The 26,461-nt window shown below is 46.8% G+C and overlaps 1 protein-coding gene across 1 annotated transcript in view; it reads left to right on the top strand.

Annotated features, from left to right (window-relative positions):
* Prp8 (pre-mRNA processing factor 8) overlaps positions 1-26,461 on the top strand; it is a 397,724-nt gene that overhangs the window by 275,123 nt on the left and 96,140 nt on the right. The window contains exons 21-25 of the mRNA XM_065433711.2: positions 928-1,175; positions 2,692-2,871; positions 8,914-9,049; positions 12,455-12,624; positions 20,160-20,289. Coding sequence (XP_065289783.1) covers positions 928-1,175; positions 2,692-2,871; positions 8,914-9,049; positions 12,455-12,624; positions 20,160-20,289 — 864 coding nt within the window. The remainder of the gene's footprint in view (positions 1-927; positions 1,176-2,691; positions 2,872-8,913; positions 9,050-12,454; positions 12,625-20,159; positions 20,290-26,461) is intronic.

The raw sequence follows: 26,461 nt of genomic DNA, 5'->3' as shown, positions 1-26,461 counted from the left end.
ATGCAGAGGCTCTTGACTCCGATGAGCTGAGCGACAATGTTGCCGATGAGACGGTCAACACCGACGACGTGTGGTCTGACCTCGTTGAAAACAAGTTTGTTTCCTCCACAGACACCTTCCAAGAATATGTCTATGCCAGTGAGTTGGAGAGCTTCCTGTCTGCAAGGAAGCAAGCATGGATGATGCGATCGTCGCAGCTGTGCGCGGTAGCAGGGAGCTTGCAACCGCAGACGAGTCAGACGACGATGTCGACCCGATGCCAGACCCAGATATCCCTTGCAAAGACGCTTTGGAATACCTCAGCAAAGTGAAGATGTACTGCGCGAAGAACAGTTTGAGTGAGAAAGCGCTTCAATGCTTAAGCCGTGTAGAAGACGAAATTGTTCGAAACGCTGTAAAAAAAAAAAAAAAAATCTCCTGACGGAAATAACAGCGTTCTTCCTTTGATACTGCACTTGTCAGGACAACTTGGTTTCTGTGCTGTGTTGCGATGGTGTTGCATGTGTGTGTGAGTGAAATATGTAATAAATTGTGTTTGAAGGTGGGTGGTCCATTTGGCATAGGCAAAAAACAAGCCGAACTGAGCATGCTTTGGTTATAACATGGCACCGCTTATAGCACGGATCTTTACAACTCCCGCGACTTTAGTTATAAGCGGTCTACACTGTATATGGGTTTCTTTCTCATAGCCGTAATGCATAAGTTGATACTCTAAAGTCAACTCATTGTTATAACCGATACATCGTTATATACAGTATCGTTATAAGTGGGCTGCACTGTATAACAGATATCGATTATAGCTAAGTTGTCTTACTGTCGTGCGTGGAATTGTTATAACAGTTCATCGTACTTTATTGTGGAAAACTCATTTGTGCAATGTGCTCACTTGGAAGTGGGGTGTATGAGCAACATTTTTGTTATGCGCAGATTGTGAACAAGTGGAACACGGCACTGATTGGCCTGATGACCTACTTCCGGGAGGCTGTCGTGAACACACAAGAGCTGCTTGATCTGCTCGTCAAATGCGAGAACAAAATCCAGACCCGAATCAAGATTGGTCTCAACTCTAAGATGCCCAGCCGTTTCCCACCTGTGGTGTTCTACACGCCCAAAGAACTGGGGGGCCTGGGCATGCTGTCCATGGGCCACGTGCTCATCCCACAGTCAGACCTCAGGTTCTTGTTTTTATATTGTCTCAGTGCGAAATCACAATTCAGTCTGCTTTCTCCTTCATTGCACAGCATTCTGCATAAATGTGCTTTTGTGTTGTCCCACGTGTTGATCTGAGAAGGCCAACATGGAATCTGCAAATGAGGGGGGCAGGTTGATGTTCTAGCAAGGCATTGGCATCGCATGGCTATCAGTGTGGCCGAGCGCACACCCTGCCACTTGTGCAAGGATTGGGTTAGGTGAGAATATGTGGCATCATGCGCTACCTTCTCACGCATTTAGTGCTGGAGATTGTGTAATCTCTTGTTTCAAGCATGCGTTAAGGGGGAACGCGGCTTTCGCATCGCGAAAAATGGCCAAATTATCGAATTTTGAAAAATCTTATTTTCAATTTCTTTTACTCTTGTTCTCTCCGATTCCGAAATATCATCACTGTAAACCCCGTAGAAGTGCTCTAAAAAATTTGTTTTATCAGTGAAAGTGACAAAAAATTTCTTGGAAATAAAGAATGGCATTTTTCAATTCAAGCCACAATGTCTCCGGAACGGCGCAACCGAGCTCTGTCATCTTGGTCTCGTTGGAAAGTGCATTTCTCCGTTTTCAAATTTGCCGCTTCAGCTACCTCTTCCATACAGAAACAAGCATCAAAAAGCAAATGATTGAAGATCGTGTCTGAGTTTGCGATTGGCCAGCGAAAACATGCGCAGATAACAGATAACCAGCGAAAACATGCGCAAGCTAGCTTTGAAGCACATAGCATGTGAAAATCATAAGAAGCCAACAAACACTGACACCGAGGACAATATAGGGGAAATTACTTGTGCTTAGTAGATGAAATAAAGAAGCGATAAATTAATGAAAATGAAAGTTCGGGATCATTCCCCACCTGCGGCAAGTTGTTTTTTCATCCACTTTCATTTCCATTAATTTATCGTTTCTTTATTTAATTTATTAAGCACAGGTATTTAAGCACAAATACTGACACTAAGGACAACATAGGGGAAACCCTATGTTGTCCTTAGTGTCAGTATTTGTTGGCTTCTTATGTTTATGACTAATAAAAATAGAGCCCCTCGGTTAGCCCCCTTTCTTCTCGTTTACATATAGCATGTGAAAGCGGCACCGGAAATGCAGGATGTAGAACGAAATTTTAGGTTCGGTTTTAGGTTTTTCAGAGATGTACGGATTAAAAATTTTCAAATACCATAATACAGAATAATGTTATGCAGGTGCATTTACTACGACATTTCTTTGCTTTAAATGGTGAAACATTGCAATTATGTTGTCAAGAGTAAAAATAAACCTAAGACAGTACGGTAAGGTCTGGTTTATATAATCTTCGTTAATTGAGAAAATAAAGGGATTTGTGCACTATCTGTGAGGTTTTGCCAACCTGTACATTATTACACAGCATCAAATTCCGGTTAACTCAAAGGCATTTGGCCTTCCGCCAGTTGTCACTCAGTGTCAAGTGCTACTTCTGACTTATTTCATGGTGTGTTATTCTGTATCCCTGTGCAGGTGGTCGAAGCAGACGGACGTGGGCATCACACACTTCCGATCAGGCATGAGCCACGATGAAGACCAGGTGATCCCAAATTTGTACCGTTACATTCAGCCTTGGGAGAGCGAGTTCATCGACTCCCAGCGTGTATGGGCTGAGTACGCCTTGAAACGCCAAGAGGCACTGGCACAGAACAGGTGACAACTGCTTTTTATTCACCCTTGTTTATCCATTTCTTTGTGGACGTCTTTTTACCACGTTAAGGTTCACTGCAAAGCTATCTCTGTAAGTGGTCACATGAGATCATGTCATCTTTGAGCTTGTTTGAGAGTAAGTACTTCTAAAGAGACTGCACAACCAGTTCATTTGGGGATAGTACTAGTACACTACAAGATCCACAAAGCCCATCTGACCTGCTGCACATTCGAGAAGAGCCTCCTGCTGGTCCTCCTATCCACGAATCGTTGATGTCGAGCCACTGAGCCACATCCCTCCTCCATCTAAATTGCACCTCTCTTGAAGTGCGTGTCATATCCAATGTGCTACGCCGGCACAACGTCACGAATAAGCAGAATCTAAGTGCGAAAGACGACGGGATACTGCAGCAGTGTAACCATTACATTAGTCAAAATTACCGCAAAAATTGTACAGATTCCAACCCTCCCCCCCCCCCCCCCCCCAAAAAAAAAACGTTTTGACTTCAGTCAACCTGTCTGTAGATTGGGTCGAGACATAAAGGTGCAGTTGCCAACGTAACGCTAAAAACCATGGAATTTAGAATATTTGTTTTATAAATTGCGAGTTTTTCCGTTACTCGAATGTAACGTGTGGGTTGAGATCAAGCAGCGGAAATCATGAAAAAAAAGAAACTCTCATTATAATTAAGCAAGTACATCTTGCGCCGACCTGTGCCAAAACACTGATTTTGAATAAAAATGCCAAATTTAGCAGGGTGTGTATGTTCAGTGGCAACGACACATGCGTTGGCTAGCACTTAGCCCTTCAATCCAAGCCTAAGCAATGTGTTTCAACGTCGGCGTCCTTGAAGTGTGGGTGTGTTTGTTGGCATATAGTCGCCGACCGTTTATTTGGACCTCACGAGAACTGCGGAAATGCCCGAATAAACAGGTGTCCAAAAATGCAGATTAAGAAAAAAAAAATGAAATCCAATTTCCACGCACTTATTTGGGCTCGGCAATAGGCTTGAAGAAATCGTGAATGCGCCGTTGCACGCTGTTCCGTTTACGCACAATCGGATAAGCCTAAATCTCTGAGAGGGTCGAACGGTCACTATAGGCGGCTGAAAGCACAGTCACTGCTTGTACATGTTACACATGCGACGGCAGCGTAGCACATGGTGCGTCATCTTCCGACTCAGAACTGCCACTCCAAACGAGTGCAGAACCCGGCGGAAAGTGATATGCTCGGTGTGGAACTGTTGGTATTTTTGGTTTCGGAGAGAAACCTACTTCATAGGTTCCTCTCAAACCTACAAAGTTATTTGTAGTTAACTGAACCTGCAGAACAATTTGGTTCGTTGAACAAGGCTTAAAATACAGGGATCTCTATGGATATTTCAAGAGGAATTGCATTTGCTTCACTATCTTCGTTATTTCGTTATATCCCGTTTCATTTTAACGAGGTTCAAGTGTACTGAAAAGATTTTGCGCCAAAAAAACAACACACACAAGAAAGACGACGACACCACGGGCGCTACTTCAACTGTTTAATGAGGGTGAAAGCACTTGACATATATAGCCCTCCAAAACACCGCGCATGCGTACAAGGCAACATGGAGTACAAAGTTTTATCATAGTAGACGTGATAGAAACTTCAGCTCAGCCTCGTAAAGAAAAACCGATGTATCACTAACACAGTTAGCACCCGCTTTCTTGATGTAGAAGGCTTTCAATGTTTCACGCGATGTCTGATGTTTGCCTCTACCCAAAATCCTCGCTTCGCGGAACCGTGGAACACAATCGGTGCAAGCCCTGCAGTGATCCACAAGTCGCTCACCTTCATTATTTTTTATACCTTTTGCATGCTCCCTAAGCCGGTCGTTGACACAACGCCCTGTCTGTCCAATGTAGGATTTCCCGCAGGACAGAGGAATTTCATATACGACGTTTGTGGCACACTTTACGAAACGCTGGCCATGCTTCTTCTGACAGCCAGGCATTTGGCTTTCACAAGTTATGCGACGGCTTAGCTGGGCAAGCTTTTGGGGAGCAAAGAACACCACCTTGGAAGCCTTCTACATCAAGAAAGCGGGTCCTAACTGTGTTAGTGATACATCGGTTTTTCTTTACGAGGCTGAGCTGAAGTTTCTATCACGACTACTTCGATAAAACTTTGTACTCCATGTTGCCTTGAACGCATGTGCAGTGTTTTGGAGGGCTATATATGTTGAGTGCTTTCACCCTCATTAAACAGTTGAAGTAGCGCCCGTGGTGTCGTCGTCTTTCTTGTGTGTGTTGTTTTTTTGGCGCAAAATCTTTTCAGTATGCAAGATCACCAACTAGCCCAGCAGTTAACTCTTCTAAGGTACATTTCAAGTGTACATCTATTTCGCATCTGCACCACGTTCGGTTACCGCGATGATATTACAGCATGCCAGCAAACGACCTGCTTGCCTTCGCGAAACTTCTTGGTCACAGATATCCCATGGCAACTGTAATCGTCACTTAAATTTGCACTCGCGCTACACTCATTTCTGCTCGGCCACACGACACGAAATCACGCTTTTGCCGCCGCAGAGAGCAAGCCAAGGATGTACAATAATGTTTTGTAATTTGTCAACCTTACTGGCCAAATGGTGGTCGTAATTAAAAGTTTGGCAATAACACAAACCTCTGATATTGTGTTCGCAGCAACGATGTTCATGATGTGACTTGCACAGATTGTGTCCGAAAATTTTCATAAACCATCGTTTGGCGCACAAAATATCGGCTGCCGCTTTACATTGGCTTTATGGCACCTGTGTCTAAAGCGCGAATAAACCCAAATAATCAAGCTTATTCAATATAATAATTTGGATTGCTGAAGCATATCATTAAAACTTCTTTCTGGGCGAGTTGGTGCATACTTTACATAAAAATTGTTACAGCGCAAACACATGCAACCACAAAGTACCGTAAAAACCGGACTATAGGTCGGACCGGAATATAGGTCGATCCCACAACTAACGAATTCTAAAAATGAAAAAAATCTTTTTCAGTAGCAAAAGTACCGAAAGACATACACCCTTACCTATAAACAAATGCGACTCAGCGTGTTGCACAATGGTGACAGTATTCATTTAAATGCTGCTCGCACGTGCACCTGGCCATGTTTTTAGTGGTATCGCGCGACCATCGACCCGCGTGCTTGTCAGCACCTTATTAACGGCGCTGAGCAGCGAAACAAATGAGATACGCGCATGTGTACACATGCCCTTACTTTTGCTATTTCGCCGCTCCGTGCCGTGATGATAAAAGGTGCTGACAAACACGCGGATCGACGGTCGCGCGATACTGTTAAAAATTCGTCGGGTGTACAGTACACAGAAGGGCACGAAGTCCGCAAGCGCTACTCCGAATCGGAGCAACATGTTTGAACAGAGTCGGATGACGAGTGCTTCTCGCTGTCCAGTCCATAGGCGCGTGCGATCTCTACCACTTTCAAACGAATGCATTCGACAACAGGCAGCGATCTTACACGCAGCTCTCGGACGGACTCCGCAACCTTGCCTTCCAGTTCTGCAGTCCGCTGCGATCCGGCCACGAAATGACTTTTTCTTTTGGTTGCTGCAAGTTGTAATACGTTGCTTTTACCTCCGCCACTACTGAATGCTATTTTCGGATACTTCAAGTCCGCGCTGTGCCGCCAGGTTGCCGTGGGCTTCCGCGTACTCAATCGCCTTTTTCTTGAAGGCGACGGTGAATTGACGTCGGCTTCCGCTCATTTTGAAACAAAATGAAAATGCAGCCTTTAATTAATATAATTTTGCGACAGTGGAAACGCACAATGCCGTTGTCACAATGTCGCTTAGCCATAGAATAAAGAACCAACACGGCGCTGCTGGTGATGGCGATGGTGAAGGCGGCTGTTTACTTCATCCCCCCATTGTTGCAAGACTTCCGTAGTTTTTCCGCCAATGTCCGGTATATAAGTCGAGGGTCGACTTTTCGCGATGGTTTCTTGAAAAAAAGTTCGACCTATATTCCGGTTTTTATGGTATGAAGGACGGGACACAAGCGCTGACTGTCAACTAAATTTTATTGACGGAAGACGGATACCTTATATAAGGGGAAAGGCAGAAGTGAAGGGGGAAGGGAGTGATACAATCGGGGAAAATGACAATGCAAATCGATAATCGAACGTGCCAGCAGTCAACGGAATGAGGCGAAAAAAAAAGCAAGATAATGAAGAAAACTAAAAAACAAGAAAACGAAGGACAAGTACGCACATTTGGTCGCGCACGTAATTGAATGCACAGGATGTGAGGCTCGTTTGGGAGAGACGAAGATTCTCGGCAAGAGTGCCGACGCGACGGCGCGCGTCAGTTTGGAAGCGTTCCACATACTCAAATATGGCGGCAAGTGCGTAAACTCCCCTTCTGTATCGCTTTATGCGGCAGAGCTTCATTTTTTGGAAGCGACTGCTTACTGATTTCATTGTATGTTAGTATCCCTCGCCTTTTTTGGTGTTTTTCTAGTTTTTTCGTTTTCTTGTTTTTTCTGCGCCTGATTCCGTTGACTGCTGGCACGTTCGTTCATCGATGCGCATTGTCATTTTCCCCGATTGTGTCACTCCCTTCCCCCTTCAGTTCTGCCTTTCCCCTTATATAAGGTATCTGTCTTGTGTCAATAAAATTTAGTTGACAGTCGACGTTTGTGTCCCGTCCTTCATACTTTATGGTTGCATGTGTTTGCGCTGTAACAATTTTTATGTCGTGAAGCATATCAGAAAGCCAGTGGACGTTTTTATCGCTTTATTGTTTTCAAAAATATCTTGGAGTGTTTTTCTCGGCAAGCGATGTGAAATACTGGCCATTATCTTAACTCAAAGTCTCCAAGAAATTATTAATAATTACAAGAGGGTATTACACGAACAGCGTTCCCTCTACCTTGATGGGTGTTGTTCATTGTTGCCACAGTGACGATTTCTCATTCATTGTGCATAAATACGTTTAATTAACGAAGTTTATAAATTCCCCTTGGTTGACATACTTTCGTTGTCTGCGCGCGCGACTGCAGGACATGGGAACATGCAGACGAAACGAAAGTACATCTCTCTTGCTGCGGTGCGAAGTTTAAAAAAAAAAAACACACGTGGACATTTGGTTTGTGTGTTTTATTATTTCTACGATGGCTCTCCGGCTGGGAGCCCAGTGCCCGCGAGAAGGGCAAATGGCGTTCAGTTAGAAATGTTAGCTCTTTCCATGGCGCGTAGTAATGTAATAATTAGCAGACACGATCATTACCGCACATTGTATGAACGGTGCTTGTCAGCTCAAAATTGCCAGACCTGGTGAGGGGCCCTTTGAAGGGAAGCCCGTATTTTGGAGCACCATTGGCTCATGCCACACATCTGGCCCATTGGATCTGCTGTCCCTGCTCCTGAGGGTCTGAGTTAGTCAGCACAGTCTCCCAGAAAGATGTGTATAGAACAAGGACACTAGATGCTGTGTCTCAGTGTTTATCCAGTTTTTTCCACATTCTGCTTTTTTTTTCATGTTTTTCCAAATGAACTTTGAAAGGAAATAGTTTGTAATTGTTGCCTTGCAATGGCTCCTCTCCTGCCATATGTCCCCTGCTATGTGTTAGATGTTCCATAGTGGTGGACACCCTTCTGTGGCAATGAAGGGAAAGTTACCCAGTATGGTGGCACAAGACCACGCAAGACAGTCCTAACTCCACGAATGTGAGCTCATGTCTTGCACCAATCTGATTGGCAGTGCAGTGCTGCTTCCTTAGTCTTCCTCATGATTCATTGAACAATGTTTCTCCTTTCCTCATTATACGGTGTTTGACTGATGGTCAGCATCTGTGCAAATAATGTACACACGTCGCATTACTTTCTCTTATGGTGCATCAAGAGGCATACAGTAACACTCCTGGCTCTTTTGTGCTTGTTTGCTCATAGCGTATTCTATCATGCCATCACAGATGTTTAATGAGCATTGTCAGCTGCCCATTTTGCTGTTCTTGGTCATGGAATATTTCTGAACTCGTTTGAATGGCTGGATTACTTTCCAGACGCCTCACATTGGAAGATCTGGAGGACAGCTGGGATCGTGGCATCCCACGAATCAACACTCTCTTCCAGAAAGACCGACATACGCTGGCCTATGACAAAGGCTGGCGCGTGCGTACAGACTTCAAGCAGTACCAGGTAGGCTTCTTGCAAAGCTGTCGGGCATGGGCCTTCTGTGTTCCCTATCCCCTTTTGTCTAACACGCATGCGCCCCTCTCTCCACACTGCACGCTCTCGCCCCTATCCTATATTTTGCGAAGGCGCTGCTGTTTCTTTTTTTTTTCTTTTCTTTCATTTTTTTCTTTCTTTTGTCTTTTTCCTTTGCTTGGATCAGCCGGCCCCCTAGCCTGCCTGTAGTTTCTGCCTATGCTCTCAGCTTGCAATAATGGTTCTAGGGCTTTCCCAGTGTGGATGGCACATGTGGGATGAGAGGGGAGAGGTGGGCACTGCCCTCACAGACAATTTTCTGTGGCAATAAAGAGAAGGCCACAGCATCTGCCGACGTGTTACTACATCAAATACGGTAAAACCTCATTAAATCAGATTTCATAGGACTCGAAAAAACATGTTCGAACTAAGCAAATGTCAAATTATCGAGAGTATCTAGAAAACACTAAGCGAATGCTTACTACATTAACATGCTCCTATTTACTGCATAGATCCACAGATCAAATTTTTATTTTCCGCGAGAGCAGCGTAGAAATGGCAAGTCTCGTCATCTCGGAACTGGGGGGACGTGGGCATCGCAACGTCATCTTAGAAGTGGTTTTCACCACTGCTTGCAGATCCTAATGAATTTATCATGCAATAAACTGGCCTAGAAGAAATCGTGCATCCATTGCAATATAGCTGGCAGATTTGATGCAAGCCATGCGGGTTGTGGTGGAATTGCTCCTGTACTAATTTCGCTGTGTTTGTGATATTGCATGGGCATTGCACTGAGTCAAACCAAAGCTACAGCTCACCACAATGGCTCTGGACGAAACCATAGGCACCATCAATGCAATGGCAAAAGGCAACTGCGCAGTTCTCAAGGCTTGTGACCAGGGCACACTAAATGAAACCAAAACAACAATTTTGCACAACTGCTGTGGACGAAACCGTGGTGTGGTCATTATCAACTCGGCCGTAGGTGGTGACTACGCAGTTCTGTAGGCACCCAGCCAATGTGCACCCAGTCAATATGGAACTGCTGATAGGCACAGATGCTGCAGACGAAACCATCGTTGCAAGTCGCTGCAACTGTGGATGGTGAATATGCCGTTCTTAAGGGGGGACATCGGTTGTGGAGATTATTTACTGCATCTTATGGCCAAATCTGATGAAAATAAACAAGCTTACTTAGTTTCTCATGCTGATTTCAAATATGCAATAATTTTTCTTGTGGGTTTATTAGTTCAGGAGATTGACAGTGCTGCCACTGTATTGTTTCTGGAGACAATGAAAAAAAAAAAAAACTGCTCAGCAGAAAGTGAATATTATTGCATAGCTAGATGCTATAATGTGCAATAACTGCAATGCTGCAAAATGTTTTCAAATGAAATTCTAATTAGCCATTCTGCAGGTGATCGAAATTCTTCCTTGACCTAGGGCTACCACACCAAAAGAAAATTAATAAAATGGAAATACACATGCGCACAGATTTGAAATTCTGCTCTCAGCACTTTGTAATATGCAGATTAGGCTTTCTACTAAAGAAAGAATTAGTGTTGTAGCTGTTTTAGATCATGAGATATCACTACGACAGTCTAGTGAAGTGACCGAAAAACGTGTTTTGAGAAATGTGAGAAAACTTGCAAAACACTATTTTATTTACAAATTTACAGCTGGAACAGCTCCGTAGGCACCAGGCATGTAGTCCTGCTGACTCCCAGCCCCTGTGTGCCGCTTTTTGAGGGACTGGCGCAAATTTTCTGATGCTTTGCGCTTCTTGGCTGATGCTGCCATTCGACGCCTATCTTTCTTGGCCTTGTGGGTGCGACTTTGCTTGCTTGGATTTAGACATAGCTCTTTCAGTATGTCCTTTGAGGCCCTTGCATTGCCTGCATTGAACTTTAATACTGCCTCTGCCACAGCAGCCTCCACCGTGAATAAAAAAGCGTGCCGGTCTTTTGGCGCCAGTGCCCAGATCATCGAACGCAGGCTTTCATTGTTATTTTGCATTTTACCACACTGGCCATGTTACAGCAGTTTCTTGTCTAAAAGACGTTCATATGCAGTATGGGACGTAAAGCCTTGCACACATGAGGAGGAAGCTTTCGAGGATGTTTTGGAACCGGCTCACGCTTGGCCACTGCAGCGTTTTGCTTGCACCAGGAGTTTGGGCCTGATGGACAAAGAGTGCTATTAGCCACATCATCGTTTGATGTAATGTGATGATATGTGGCCATCACTGCATATTGAGTGGCATCTACATCTCTTTTGTGGGCCTTCAGAGCCCATCCACAGTATGAGGTTAACTTGGAGATCGTCTGCTGTTAAGCGGCCCTTTCCACCAAGACTCCCATGTCCAGGGCCTCTGTGTTTTGCCACCAAGTTGCGCAAAGCCATCCCCATGCGCTTTTGCTTGTGATTCACGCAGTCCTCTTTTTTAATTGGGACATACCCGTACACTTCATCATCTTGTAAAGCGAGATAACTGTGGCTGTCCCCGTCACAAAGCACTGTTGTATACCGCAGATTGTGCCGCTCCAATGATTGCCTGAAAAGGATGAGGGCAGCTTCCACCTCCATCTCCCCAGCTTTCTTATCAGTGTTCTTCCGACACTTGTGGCCATTCTTCCAGGCTCCATAGGAAAGGTCACTTTCCTTAGGCCCCGACTCGCACCCAGCACAGAAATTGCTCAATACAACAAAGCCGAGCACAAGTCCGCTGAACAACTCGATCACGGTGCCAATGCCGATATTGAGCGTATGACCACGGGTCATGACCCGTCATACCACTCCGCGATGTTTCCGGTATGACCCACGTTCAATTTGGCGTAAAGTTCGCGAAACGACTGCATGCACTCGCTCGTCAGATTACGCGCCACGCGATCGGCCACTGGCGTCAACTTTGTCTTCATGTAGCTCTGCCACCTTTTCGTGTGAAGAACCCGATGGCTGATGCCTATCAATGAGAAAACGTCATATAATGCGGTCTGTTGGTTCCCCGTTGCCTGCATGGCACGCATAGCCAAAACGTTCACAGCAAAGGGTTTCATTCGTTCAGCACTGAACACGTGGTGAGCTCCACACCGACGTAATCTCTCCACAGTTTGCGCACATAAAATGCAGCATCACAGCGAGTCCGTATTCCCGCTCGTCTCGGACGATTTCTAAGGCACCATTGCAGATGTTGCAGTTTCGGTTAGAACAGTCACCAGGTTTAACTTTCTTTTAAATGCAGCAAGCCTTGTCAAATTCAGTGCTGTGGTTTTTGAGGAAAACAAGACAGGAGCTCCTGAGCTAAAGCTTGGTTGGGTTTGTATAAGAGGATGACGCACAGGCTAGGCACATAACAAGCTTGAAGTTAGGGTATGCGTTTCTTTGACTGTTGTGCAGGTGCTGAAGCAAAACCCTTTTTGGTGGACCCACCAGAGGCATGACGGCAAGCTGTGGAACTTGAACAACTACCGAACAGACATGATCCAAGCCCTTGGCGGCGTGGAAGGCATTCTCGAGCACACTCTCTTCAAGGGAACCTACTTCCCCACCTGGGAAGGTCTCTTCTGGTGGGTGTGCAGCAGTTTGAACATCTTCTTAAAAGGAAGCTGTGATTCAGCTAGTGGGGTTTTGCCATAAAGAATTTGGTCATGTGATGTGGAACATTTGTTTGGAATGTGTGTAATTAAGCTGAAGCAGTTCATTTGTAGTTAAACCTTAACATAACCAAGTTCTGTAAAATTGGCAGTTTGCTCCGTTATATTGAAATTTACTTATTTTAAATGTGACCATTTATGCATATAAGTATAGCTGCCAATGAACTGTTCTTACACAAGAGGGGCCAGCAAAATTTTCCAGATTATCAGGCAGATGCAAAAAGCAAACGTGTATGCTAAAAAAAATTGTTTTGTTCATTGTGGAAGTTGGCGGCAAAAGACAGTCATGCGTTGTCTACGATATGTTCGTTGGCAGCACAAAACAGAGCTAGCCACGCTTTCGTGTCCACTCTGCCCTTGCAGCTAATACACTGAAACCTTGTTAATTCAGATTCCACAGCACCCAAAAAAAATGTCTGAATTAACCGAATGCCGACTTATCGAAGATATCAGGAAAATAATAAACAAATGCTCGCTATGTGAATGCACTTTAATGTCGAACCTCGATATATCGAACAGCGCGGTGAGCACGAAATAGTTCGATATATAAAATCACGTAAGAAAAACTCATAAAAATTTGTACAAATCAATCTGAACCAATCGTGGCACGTAGAATACTCACTTGAAGCTTCACACAAAGTATTTATTTCTTTTGCTGAAAGTAGTGCGGCAGTGTAGTCTGCTTCTTATTGCCAGCCGTGTGCTACACCACGGCGTCCTCAACATGGTCTGAACAATCCACAAGCAATAGGCCGGTACCTTCTATTGCACTGCAATAGCAGGGTGGAAGGGCCAAAGCAGCTACAATCTCACTTGAAGTCGGGAGCGAGGCGTTATCAACGCATGCAGAATCAACCTCAGCAGCGTCTTCGTTTGGCCGCTACTTCGTTTGCGATCTCCAGTCCTGTAAATCGAAGCATTTTGAACATACTTCATAACATACTTTTGAGCCTACTTCATAACAAAGTATGAAGTGGCATCTGCCAAACCCTCTATGAGTGAGTGAGCGCGCCCTGTCGCGCGTTGTTGTAGGTGCAAACTGCCATTGCTCATGAGGCTCGGAGCGCGACACCGAGGGGGAGTCAGTGTGACAAGAGCACTGGGACGTTGACGTTGTCAAGCTAGCCAAGCTGCCGCTTGTATAAGCCGCTACGTTCAGATGGCGCTGTGCACGCGATCAACGTATGCAGCTATAGTGCGCAGCAGTCGGGAACACCTATCGCACCACTGCTATCTTCGAGGGTGTTGCGGGAAAGCTCGCCATCTGTCAACAGAGTGCAAATGGTCTGGGGTGGCGGTATTAGATACAGTCGCCTACCGATTTTGCGGACTCCAAAAATTCGGACATGCCCGATTATTCGGTCAGCTTCGCGGCACCGCCATTCTCCCCATAGACCATAATGTATAACAACTGCCGAAAGTTCGGACACCTTACAACCTCTCGTTTGATTTTTCGGACACTCCTTGAACCAACTCGGTCAAGAGCACCATGCACCGAATCTGGCCGGTGCATGGTTCGACTTGCTGAACGCCATTTTTGTTTTGAACGGAGCTTCCTTGCTGCCCCACGAAGTGGCGCTACTGGAAATCCCCGCTCATCATCATCGTTTCTGCCTGGTTCGATAGAGTGGCGCTGCAGCAGTTCCGGTTCCAGCTTAGTAAGCCATGTCAAGACAATCCAGCAGCTGATTTGTTTCTTCGCACACGACGCTGCGAGCAGGCCACGTTTTTTCGTATGTTTGACTGGTGTCGGCACGGTGGTGTTTACTTTGTGTGCTGTGTCGAGGTTTCGGTGATCCAACGCGGCATACGGAAACATCGCGTCAAGTCTCTAATGGTGCCGACAGTGTGCGCGCAGACTGCGCTGCGGAATGCAGGCAAGCGGGTGTCGGGAGACCCAAGATTTGTCGTCTTCCGATGTGCACCCTACTGACGCGGAAAATATTCTGCTGAGACCTGCGCAGTGGTTGCATTGCGACTCCGGACACCGTCTCATTTGACTGTACTGACGTGCGCAGAACTCGATGACGGCGAGATCATTCGTCAGGTTTCTGCTGCACTGTACGGACGATGACTCTTGAGTCGGAAGATGACGCACCATGTGCTACGCTGCAGTCGCATTCGGAGCGTGTACAAGCAGTGACTGTGCTTTCAGCCGCCTATAGTGACTGTACGACCCTCTCCGAGATTCAGGCTTATCTGATTGCGCATTAACGGAACAGCGTGCAACGGCGCATTCACGATTTCTTCAAGCCTACTGCCGAGCCCGAATAAGTGCGTGGAAATAAAGTATTTCATTTTTTTTTTCTTAATCTGCTTTTTCGGACACCTGTTTATTCGTACATTTCCGCAGTCCCCGTGAGGTCCGAATAAACGGTCGGCGACTGTATATCCATTTATGTTCAACCCCGTTTGAAAGATGTCGAGGTTTCACTGTATTTACTGAATGGATGGCAAATCCTGTTTTATTTTGCATAAAAGCAGTGCAGAAGCCACAGTTTTCATCATCTCTTGACTGATTAGCGCTTGCAGCGACGAAGGTCTTGTGACTTTCTTAGCAGTGCAGCCACGGGGCATGTCTTCATCTGAGACATGGTTTTCACTAACGTGCGCATCCACATTATTTTTACGCCAAGGAGCTGGTTGCCAACAGACAATCCATGCATTGCAATGTAGCCGGTGCTCTTCATCCTCAACAGCTTGGCACTGAGACAAAACAAAACTGCTGTTTGCCACAACCATTGTGAATGGAACTGCGGCTGCTATCGACATGCTCATGAACGCCGACCTCGTGTTTTTGGAGGTATGCGGTCGACGCAGAGTTGGAATGAAAGTCAAAACAAAACAGTATACTGTTTGCCACAACCACTGTAGACGAAAACATTAGTGAGCATATTAAAAGGTTGAATGCTTTAAATATTCAGCTTCTACAGTCTGAATCAAACTTCGCGGCAATTGAAGTGGTCAAATTGTCAAAATTTTCTATTTTCTGATTATTTTTTTTCACGATCCACGGATCTTTATTTACCTCGTGGTGAAATATAACAAAATACGCTGTAGAAATCGAGAAAGTAGCACTTTCGTAGAATGCTAGCATCAAAAATTTCGATAAAATGGGGCTTCGGAAGGCCCTATCGCACCGCGAATCGCGCCCGGCTATCCGTTGACGCAGCGCCACCATCTTGGTATCATCATAAAGAGAAGTCGGAACTAAAGATAGCCGGAGCATCACATTTCTCCACTGAAAAATAAACCAGCAAACGCAAGCAAAATGAAGGCAAATGCGGCATTGCGATTGGGCGTAACGGTCACGTGGGGCACAGGGCGCGCTCCCATCGGCTGTTGTAGTGTCGCGGATGTTGGGAGAGATGGAGTCGGGAGAGGCAGGGCAGCACAGCAATAAAGATGTTAATTTACCCAAACTCAAAAACTCAAAGCAGAACTCGGGTAACTAAAACAGCATGAAGAGATGCCAGCACCTAAGCCACCTTAACAGTGACTAAACATTGCCTTATTGCCGGCCACGTCAGTCCTTAGCGCATTGTACGCTGAAGTCTGGCAACCCTAGCCTATGGCTGTGCACTAACAAAAAAGGAATGCTCTTACAAAGTTCTGTCGTCGCACATATCTCCAACTCCGATGCGCGTCAGCTCTTGCTCATAGTTGGTGCTCCCGCCGACTCCGGAAGCTTTGCTGCCTTGGTATCGGCCGTCTCGGATATCGGTGGGCTGAATTCTGTCGGTGACGTGGCACTCCGGCCTCCCTGGCTAAGCCTTACGCCAAGTTCTGCCACTACTTCGAGTGCCGACGTGACGCCCCGAGGACTATCGTGCGTGCTGGTTTGCCTCTGAAGGGGGATCCTTCTTGGAGTGTCCGGCACCGCCGTGAAAGCCTGCAGCAGGTCCAAGGAGCCTCGCTCGAACGACGCTGAGGTCGACGGCCACACCCTGGATCGCCAACGTCACGGGCTTGACCGAACATCCAGGCTCCCTTCGCCAGTATGAAGCTGACGCTCCAACCTTCTTGGCACAGCGCCACATCGATCATGCCAGCTCAGTGCTGCTTCTCTCCCAATCACAGCTCGGGTCACGCGCCTCAAGGGCTGGTGCCGTGCGCACCGATCCGCGCACCTCGTTCTCTTCCTTTTTGCGCCGCATGTCATTTACATATGACATGTGGATTTGAACTGCTGACGAACCTCTCTCGCACGCATTTGCGCAGCAGCGAGCTGCGCGTTTGATCAACATGACGATTGTGGCAGCTTATGCACCTTTTCTGTGATGATCATCAAAGAAACGACGTTCCGAACAGCCCATGTGTACGGAAGACCACGAAAGGCGTGGAAAAGGGGTAGAAAACTACTCATAGAAGTGGATGCCGCCGAGCTAGTTGACGAGGCACAACCGGCGCACGTAGATTTCTGGGAAAGCGCGCCCACGTGCAGTTCTGACGACGTGACCACATAACACCTACGCGACTGCGAGCGATGATAAAGGCACGTCCACGAGTGATAGTCACAGCATCACCGCGAACGACCGACGGTGATGTTACGTCCGCATGTGGTGGTGACGGCAATGCGACATTGGCGGAGCAGAAGTTCTCGTGTCAAATAGTCAGCTGCAGATATCAAGTTCACCTTCACTAATTGTACCAGAACTTATCATTCGCGAATTAGCATGCAGGAGAAAAACTAAGCCCTTAGCAAGATATTGAAGACCGTCATACCCTCAAGTACACTTCAGGAAATACATAGAAACAAATAGGATCAAAATTGGTTCAGGCATTCCCATGCTACCCTTTCCACAGACAATGCAGAATGTCCAAAACACACGTCTGAAAAAACGTCTCTCGAAGTTTTTGGAGCATTTCACATCTCTCAAAATTCACCAGGATTGTAGTTTTTGCCGTCTTTGTTTGCAGGTGGTTTTTGGGGTCTGTGCCCTTTTATTTAGTGCACACGAGACGTATTCTGGCCCACTGACGAGGTGCTGTCGCACAAAGTACCTAGCTGTGCAGTCCGAGGTGCCGAAGCATGAAATGCCTAGTCGAGGGCTCGAGGAATCGACACTTGATGTGCTTAGTTGCGCAGTCCGAGGTGCCGATGTGCGGAATGCCTAATCACGGGCTCGAAGAGTCGACACTTGATGTGCCTCGTCGTGCATTCCAAGGTGCCAACGCATGAAATTACTAGCTGCGAGCCTAAGGAGTCGTCACTCGATGTGCTTAGTCGTGCAGTCCGTGGTGACGACGCGCGAAATGCCTAGACACGGGCTCGAGGAGTCGACGCTCTATGTACCTAATCTTGCAGTCGGAGGTGCCGATGCACAACATGCTTAAGCGAGGGTTCGAGATGTCAGCGCGCAATGTGCTAGATCATCGAGTCGGAGACTCCTATGCGTAAAATGCTTAGCCACAGGTCCGAGAATTGTGTGTGCAATGTGCTTTGTCACGAATTCCATAACAGTGAGTGCTGAAAGGCTTAGCCGTGCTTCCAAGGATTCTGCCTGCGAATCTTGGTCGCGATGTCCGCATTGCCGATGCTCGGTATGCTTAGCCGCGGGTCTGAGATGTCCACAAACGTAGGAATTGGCCACGCTGCTGCAATGTGCGCATAGGGTCCGTTTTGACGCTTAGAGATTACCACAAGTGGAGACTTCCAGACTTGCACGGTGCAAAGAGCCGAGCAAGCAACGCTAGCACCGGACCAATGGCAAACTGGGCTGGAATCACATGGCGGGCACGGCCAGTCGCAGACTCCGGCACTTCAATCATTTGCTTTTTGTGTGCTTGTTCCTGTATGGAGGAGGTAGCTGAAGTGACAGATTTGGAGATGGATAAATGCGCTTTCCAATAAGGCCAAGATGGCGGCACTCAGTTCCGTCGTTCCGGAGATACCGTATTTACTCGCATAATGATCGCACTTTTTTTGTCAGAAAAATTGACGCAAATTCAGGGGTGCGATCATTACGCGGGTTAAATTTACCGCGAAAAAATTTTTTTTTTTTCGCCCCGCGTTTGCTGCGGGATGCGAGATTGCGGGTGCGGGACACCAAAACAAAAATGGCGGCCGGCGGAGCAAGCCGAGCGCGCCGAACGCGATTTTTTTTTCTTCTCGTGAGTACATTACGTGTATTGAAACAGTTTCTTCCGTATCAGTGATGAATAATATCGTTAATATCGGCAAGTTTGCGGCAGTAACGTAGCCATGTCCACTTTGAGGGGACAGAAACAGGTGGGCGTGCTTAGCTGCCAGTGACATAGAAATGCATGGGTGCGACATCTGTCTTCACTACTATCCTTATACGGCACGTTTCCGCTAAGGGTGGGCGAATATCTTAGCTGTGTTACAAGCGTCGGCGTATGAATAGGGTGCACTTTTATCGTATCAGAGTAAACGTGGCTACTATCATTGCCGTGCGCGATTTGTTGCGTGCTCACGAGTACAAAAGCAGATGAAAAGAGTCGAAATGCGCCTTTATTGTTTTTGTTGAGATCAACCATTATAAAGCCAACCCATAATAAAGGCAAGTTTGGTTGTACCTCATTTTGTCATAGATGTGCGGAAAGTGACGAAAGTAATGAAATGAGGCATCTACTTAAGAATGTTTGGTGCGTGTAGGCCGCTTGGCTTGTCTTGAAGAGGCGTTCGCGTAGCATTCGACAGATGGTAAGCGCGATCATTATTAGCTAGACTTAGCACACGACATATCGCTGCGGCAAGTTTGGGGTGCGATCATTACGCGGGGAATAAAAAAAATCGAATTTTGACGACAAAATTTAGGGGTGCGATCATTATGCGAGTAAATACGGTATTGTTGCTTGAAAAATGCTGTTCTTTCTTGATTTCCACGTAATTTTTCGCCCCTTGGCTGATAAAACAAATTTTTTATGGCACTTCTACGTGTTTTACAGTGCTGATAATTCGGAATCATATAGAAAAGGAGTTATAGAAACTGAAAATGTGATTTTCAAAAAATTGACTTTTTGGCCATTCTTCGCAATGCGAAAGCTGCGTCCCTCCTTAAGAGATAACCTGCTGACTGCATCAGCATCACCTAAATGTAACTGATGGTTTTGATGTCTGGTATTTATGAGTGCATAGAGCATGCATGCAGCATGGCCCATGTGGTTTCTTTAAACTTTTGAGTAATGGCAACCAAATTGGCCATTTGACCACTCTTGAAAATTTGTATTCACACTGTACAATTTATGTTACAAATATTTTTAAGCCGCAAACAAGAAACATGGCATAAAAGGAAGGTCATAGACAGGACAGGTGCATATGACCTTCCTTTTGTGCCGTGTCTCTTGTTTGCGCTTTAAAAATATTTGCCAAATAAGCACCAACTAGGCCCACAGAAAGTTCTTCCAAGTACAATTTATTTGTTTGCAAAAAGTTGTTGTGTTTGCACCCCTCAGATGAAACTGACTTTTGGTCTTGCCTCCAGGGAAAAGGCCAGTGGGTTTGAAGAATCTATGAAGTACAAGAAGCTGACTAATGCGCAGCGTTCTGGACTAAACCAGATCCCCAACCGGCGCTTCACCCTCTGGTGGTCACCTACCATTAACCGTGCCAATGTATGTACACATTTTTTGCGTGCTATTCCTAGTCTGTCTATAGTTTACGTGCACTGCAGTACAGTCACTGTCCGATTTTTCGGACTCCCTGGTGGGGGGCCACAAGAACGTACGAAAAAACGAATGCATGCCTTTTTCTGCCCTCAAGCACTCAAATCACCACAGGCTTGTCCAAAATAGCTTTGAAGGAATACTAATACAGTGAAACCTCGTTAAACCGTAGTTGGCCGGAGCTCGGAAAAAGTACGTACTAAACCGTCGTACTGTTTAACCGAATTAGCATGAAATCGCCCACTTACCTGTCGAAAACGGAACTCTGAGAGAGTGCGATGAAAGGGGAAGAAAACATACAGTATTTATTCACTTCGCGTGACAAGTGTTATTTTCGTTTGATGCCGAGGCGCCTAGCACGAAGACAGCGGCCTCAAACTTACTGAAGCTGCGTGCCAGCTTTTCAGCCAGCCCCCTCTTCTCGGCAAACACTCGCATGGCAGGTTCCTCGTTGGCGTTGCGTATTCTCCGTGCAAGCGCGCAGTAGTGCTGCAGAAGTCCCGAGGCGCCTTTTTCATTGCTGGGTGCCGGAGTTCGGAATACTTTTCATTTGGAATAGTTCCATTATTGCGCCCTGTTCTCGTCGCGACGATTGCTTTCATGAGGATGACGTAACGAGCAGCTTCTGCCACAGTCGGGCCTGAATCGCCCGTGCTGTCGCTTTCCTTGTCGTCCTCATCACTGTCGCTAGTCGACACTTCGGCAACAACAGAGGCAACGATGGCAAAAAGTCGAACCTCGTAGCCGACATCTCTTCACCGTCGCAGCAGCGCTGCCGAGCAACTCCTTTGCATTCCAAATGCCACACACCGTAGTCGTCGTTGTTGTTGTTGTCCTGAGTGGCCGTGGCACATACCCACAGCAGATCCCTGTCACGTGCCAGCGCCGACGACTTCGTGTGAAGTTCGATAGCACGCACGATGTCTAATTTTTCTTTTATGCTGAGCACCCGGTGTCATTTTTATCCGAGCTTCGGCACGACGCGAGTCCTCACTTGCACGACGCCACAACGCTCTGTGGCACGGCATCGAAATGATGTTGATGTGTCTTCGCGCGCAAACGCACAGGACGCTTGGAGGCCGTTGTTCCGACCTCTGAGGCTTGTTGTTCTGCTGGACCGCCCGATGGAGGCGACGCACCACCGTGTTTGCACGACGAAAAGTGGAAACGCTACGTTTTAACCGATGCGTACACAATAAGCTGGTACGGTTTATGAGGATACAAAACACATATTGTTTAATGGCCGCTGAGTCGGGGATTTGACTTAACTACTTTTAAAACGAAAGTACTGTTTCAGTGGGTACAGTTTAACGAGGTTTTACTGTACACATCTCTGTCAGGCGTATTGGACGAGTTTCAACCGTCTTTACGATCCTGTTGTGTTTAGCCTGCCGATTGTTGTGCGGTCGGCCACGATGCGCCCAAAGAAACTCGAGATGCTACTCGCATTCGGTGCAAGGAAGCTTCTTCGTTCTATGAAGCTCACTGCTCGCGTGGGCCCTGATGCCCAAAGAGCAGCATGCGTTGCTGATTGCTGTGAAGACAGCACTGCCTGAGGCAGTTTTAAGATGTAATGCTGGCTGCCACAGGGCCACGCAAAAGCTCATCAGTGGGGCTAACACCTGGCCATTCAACAGGCAGCCGAGAAAGATTCTCTGCACTTGAAAAAGGCCTAGAAGCGATCACAAGAGAAGGTGGAAAGGCGGAAACAGAATAGAGTGCCTAAGGCACTCTTCGCGCCACCGCCGAAACCTGAAAGGCTCGGAAAATGTGAGAGCAAGAGGGAGGGAGACTCTGACTGTACTCCCGCTGCGCACGTTTTCCGACTTGCGGAACAGCTTTTCTCTCTCTCTCCCCCCCCCCCTCCCCTCTGTCTCTCATTCTTCCCCCGCGTAACCATAGTGACCGGCTCGGAAAGGGTAGCAGGAACGAAGGCGCTGGCGACCTCCTCCTTTTGCCCACCCCCCCTTTTTTTTGTCATTGCTTTTTCGCAAGTTTTGCTCAGCCAACCACAGCTCGCGCCTTTCGTACATTGCTGTCGCCCTCGGTAAGTATCCATCACGAGGGCTTTGTTGGTGGAGGCTGTTGATGTTCTTGTGTTTCGTGGGCATTATTGTTTTGCGTGCGTCTCACGACGTGTGACTGGATCGTGGTGGGCTGACGCGGAAGCAATGGCCGCAAGCCGCGTCAAGAAGCGCAAGAACCTGGACGTTGCGACAAAGCTGAAAGCCATTCAGCGCGTTGAGGCGGGCGAGAAAAGTTCAACGGTGGCAGACGACTTCGGGATTCCTCGGAGCACTCTAAGCACCTTGCTAATAAGCAAGGTGAACATAAAATCAAAAGCAGTGGACCAACTAACGTCAGGAGCTTGTCATGTGCGCACTCCTGCCCACGAGAAAGTTGAAAAGGCTCTCTATGCGTGGCTTTTAGAGGTTCGGGCTAAGAACATTCTAAGATGTAAGGGCTAAGAACAAGCAGACCAACAAAAGAGATTTTTTTTTTTTTCACGCAAATAAAGCATTATTTTTCATCCTGTGTGCGGAATAGTCATTCTTGAATGCGCCGATTGGTAGGTGATCGTCCGCCACAGGTAAAGTGTCAGGACCTTGTGTAAAGTGTCAGGGATATTGAATTTTTAATATATCGAATTAATTGACGATCCCCTTTGAGTTCGATACATCCGTGTTCGACTGTATGTGCTCAAAACTTTCAAAGCTCATTTTCTCAAAATGAATTTTTTGGCTGGTGATGCTGCTTGTTCCAGCCATATCTGTGTAACCGCTCATCAGATTTCCAGAAGTTTTTTTTATTGTGTATCTGAATAAATTTCTCCTGAATAATTTCTCTGAATAAATAAGTGTCGGGATGAAAGGGGACGCCAAAGACTTGAAAAATTATAGACCGATCAGCTTACTGTCCGTTTCCTACAAAGTATTTACTAAGGTAATTGCAAATAGAATCAGGAACACCTTAGACTTCTGTCAACCAAAGGACCAGGCAGGATTCCGTAAGGGCTACTCAACAATAGACCATATTCACACTATCAATCAAGTAATAGAGAAATGTGCAGACTATAACCAACCCTTATATATAGCTTTCATTGATTACGAGAATGCGTTTGATTCAGTCGAAACCTCAGCAGTCATGGAGGCATTACAGAATCAGGGTGTAGATGAGCCATATGTAAAAATACTGGAAGATATCTATAGCGGCTCCACAGCCACCGTAGTCCTCCATAAAGCAAGCAACAAAATCCCAATAAAGAAAGGCGTCAGGCAGGGAGATACGATATCTCCAATGCTATTCACAGCGTGTTTACAGGAGGTATTCAGAGACCTGGATTGGGAAGAATTGGGGATAAAAGTTAATGGAGAATACCTTAGTAACTTGCGATTTGCTGATGATATTGCCTTGCTTAGTAACTCAGGGGACCAATTGCAATGCATGCTCACTGACCTGGAGAGGCAAAGCAGAAGAGTGGGTCTAAAAATTAATCTGCAGAAAACTAAAGTAATGCTTAACAGTCTCGGGAGAGAACAGCAATTTACAATAGGCAGCGAGGCACTGGAAGTCGTAAGGGAATACATCTACTTAGGGCAGGTAGTGATGGCGGATCCGGATCATGAGACGGAAATAATCAGAAGAATAAGAATGGGCTGGGGTGCGTTTGGCAGGCATTCCCAAATCATGAACAGCAGGTTTCCATTATCCCTCAAGAGAAAAGTATATAATAGCTGTGTCTTACCAGTACTCACCTACGGGGCAGAAACCTGGAGGCTTACGAAAAGGGTTCTACTCAAATTGAGGACGACACAACGAGCTATGGAAAGAAGAATGATAGGTGTAACGTTAAGGGATAAGAAAAGAGCAGATTGGGTGAGGGAACAAACGCGAGTTAATGACATCTTAGTTGAAATCAAGAAAATGAAATGGGCATGGGCAGGACATGGAATGAAGAGGGAAGATAACCGATGGTCATTAAGGGTTACGGACTGGATCCCAAGGGGGAAGGGAAGCGTAGCAGGGGGCGGCAGAAAGTTAGGTGGGCGGATGAGATTAAGAAGTTTGCAGGCACGGCATGGCCACAATTAGTACATGACCGGGGTTGTTGAGAAGCGTGGGAGAGGCCTTCGCCCTGCAGTGGGCGCAACCAGGCTGATGGTGATGATGATGATGATGAATAAATTTCTGAGGGCAACACAAACTCATTTTTTAAGTATACCGTATCTACTCGCATAATGATTGTACTTTTTTGTCAGAAAAATTGATGCAAAATCAGGGGTGCTATCATTACACAGGTTGAATTTCTCGCGAAAAGAAAAAAAAAATATTTCGTCCCGCATTTGCTGCGGTACACCAAAACAAAAATGGCGGCCGGCAGACCAAGCCAAACGCGCTGAACGCGATCCTTAATTATTTTTTTTCTTCTCGTGAGGACATTACGTGCATTGAAACAGTTTCTTCCGTATCAGTACAAATAGTATCGTTAATATCGGGAAGTTTGCAGCAATAACGTAGCCATGTCCACTTTGAGGGGACAGAAACAGATGGGCTGTAGGAGTTGAGGAGGACGTCGGAATGAAAAACTTGGAGGTTTATTTACATTATGTACAGTGAGAGTCAATTAACAGTTTTAGAATCATTACGGGCCGGCAGCCACTCGGATGCTACGGCCCGGGACAAGAAGCTCGAAAGAGATGAATCAAGGAATGCTCTAGGAATGCTCTCTGCTGCTCCCGGTCTGCGTCTTTTAAGCCCTTCGGTGTCTCGAAGACATGTCACGTTCGGCCAATGGGCGAGCCTGCTCAGATGATGCCATTTTCGGCCCATCGGCGAGCCCGGTCAAGTGTCATTTTCGGGCAATGATAGGCGCCTGTGGGATGGTGTCACACCTGGCGAAGAGAGTTGCTACTTGGTCCCCCATTGTCCGAGGGTTTACTTCTTCCTGCGGTCTTGCCTTGCTGACTTGCAATGCGCCGTCACAATAGATGGATGGGGGCGACGTCGCCAGGTTTTCACGGCGCATTACAGCCGTCTTGCTTCGGGACCCACTTTACCCTCAACAGTGCCAGGCTCTCGCTTCACTTTGACATAGAAACACATGGCCGGCATGGGAAATTGCGGCATCTGTCTTCACTACTATCCTAATACGGCACGTTTCCACTAAGGGTGGGTGAATATATTAGCTGTGTTATGTGAGAATGCGCGACTCTCACGCCTCCCCTGATATGTTGTTTTCCCGCACGGCTCGCGTGGCCTGGTGCCCGCGGCGGTGGGAGTGGTACAAGCGCAGTGCGAGAGATGGTGCTAGTGTTGCGCTGCTGTGGGGTTACTTGGGTGCGGGAGAGACACGGCGCTCCTTGGATTCGGGACAGCAAGTGGTACGAATGTGCCGTGCCGCGCGTGCGCCGACCCATGCTTCTGCGAGACCGTCTCGCGTGGCCGTCTTTGAAAGCGCCACCCTTCGCGTGACCATACACGCGAACGACCAGGCATTGGCATCCAGCATGGGGCGAACATATTCGCTCGCTATCTGGTCGCGGTGAGTCAGACTTCTAGATTTGTCGCGCGCCCATCAGCATGTTTTGTGGATAGCAACTCGGCTAGCAGGCATTGATCTATGAAAGGTGCAATAAATGCCTTTGTGATTGTTTGCACTACTGTGTTGTCGTTCCTTTGTCCCAAGAGTACTGGAGGAGAACCGCACATCTGGCGCCCAACATGGGGCCTCTTGGGGCATCAGACGATAGTTTTAACAGTTTTGATTCGTTCGTGACCCTTGTTTGAACCGAAGCGTAGGGCTAGCGCGGATTTTGATTGGTAGCATTGGTGGCGTGCTTTCTTGAGAGAGGTGACGGTAGCTGTAGTGTGTTTGAACTTGTCAACATGCTAAGCCTTTTCGCAAGTTTTTTTTTTATGACATTCGTCGGTGGTCTGCATCCTGGGAGAGTGAGGCATAGCGCCCGCGGAGCATATTGGCAAGCCTGAAGCAAGTGAGTACGGAAGCCTCGTGGGTGGTCCGAATTTCTTATGTAAATAGCTTCTTCTATCTCTTTGACTCTGATGAAGTCGCAGCTCTGGGAGCCAGGTGGCCACGGGCCATGGGTGCCACTACGGGCTG

This window comes from Dermacentor albipictus, chromosome 2, assembly GCF_038994185.2.
Source record: "Dermacentor albipictus isolate Rhodes 1998 colony chromosome 2, USDA_Dalb.pri_finalv2, whole genome shotgun sequence".
Lineage (NCBI taxonomy): Eukaryota > Metazoa > Arthropoda > Arachnida > Ixodida > Ixodidae > Dermacentor > Dermacentor albipictus.
This window is presented reverse-complemented; position numbering and strand designations above follow the sequence as displayed.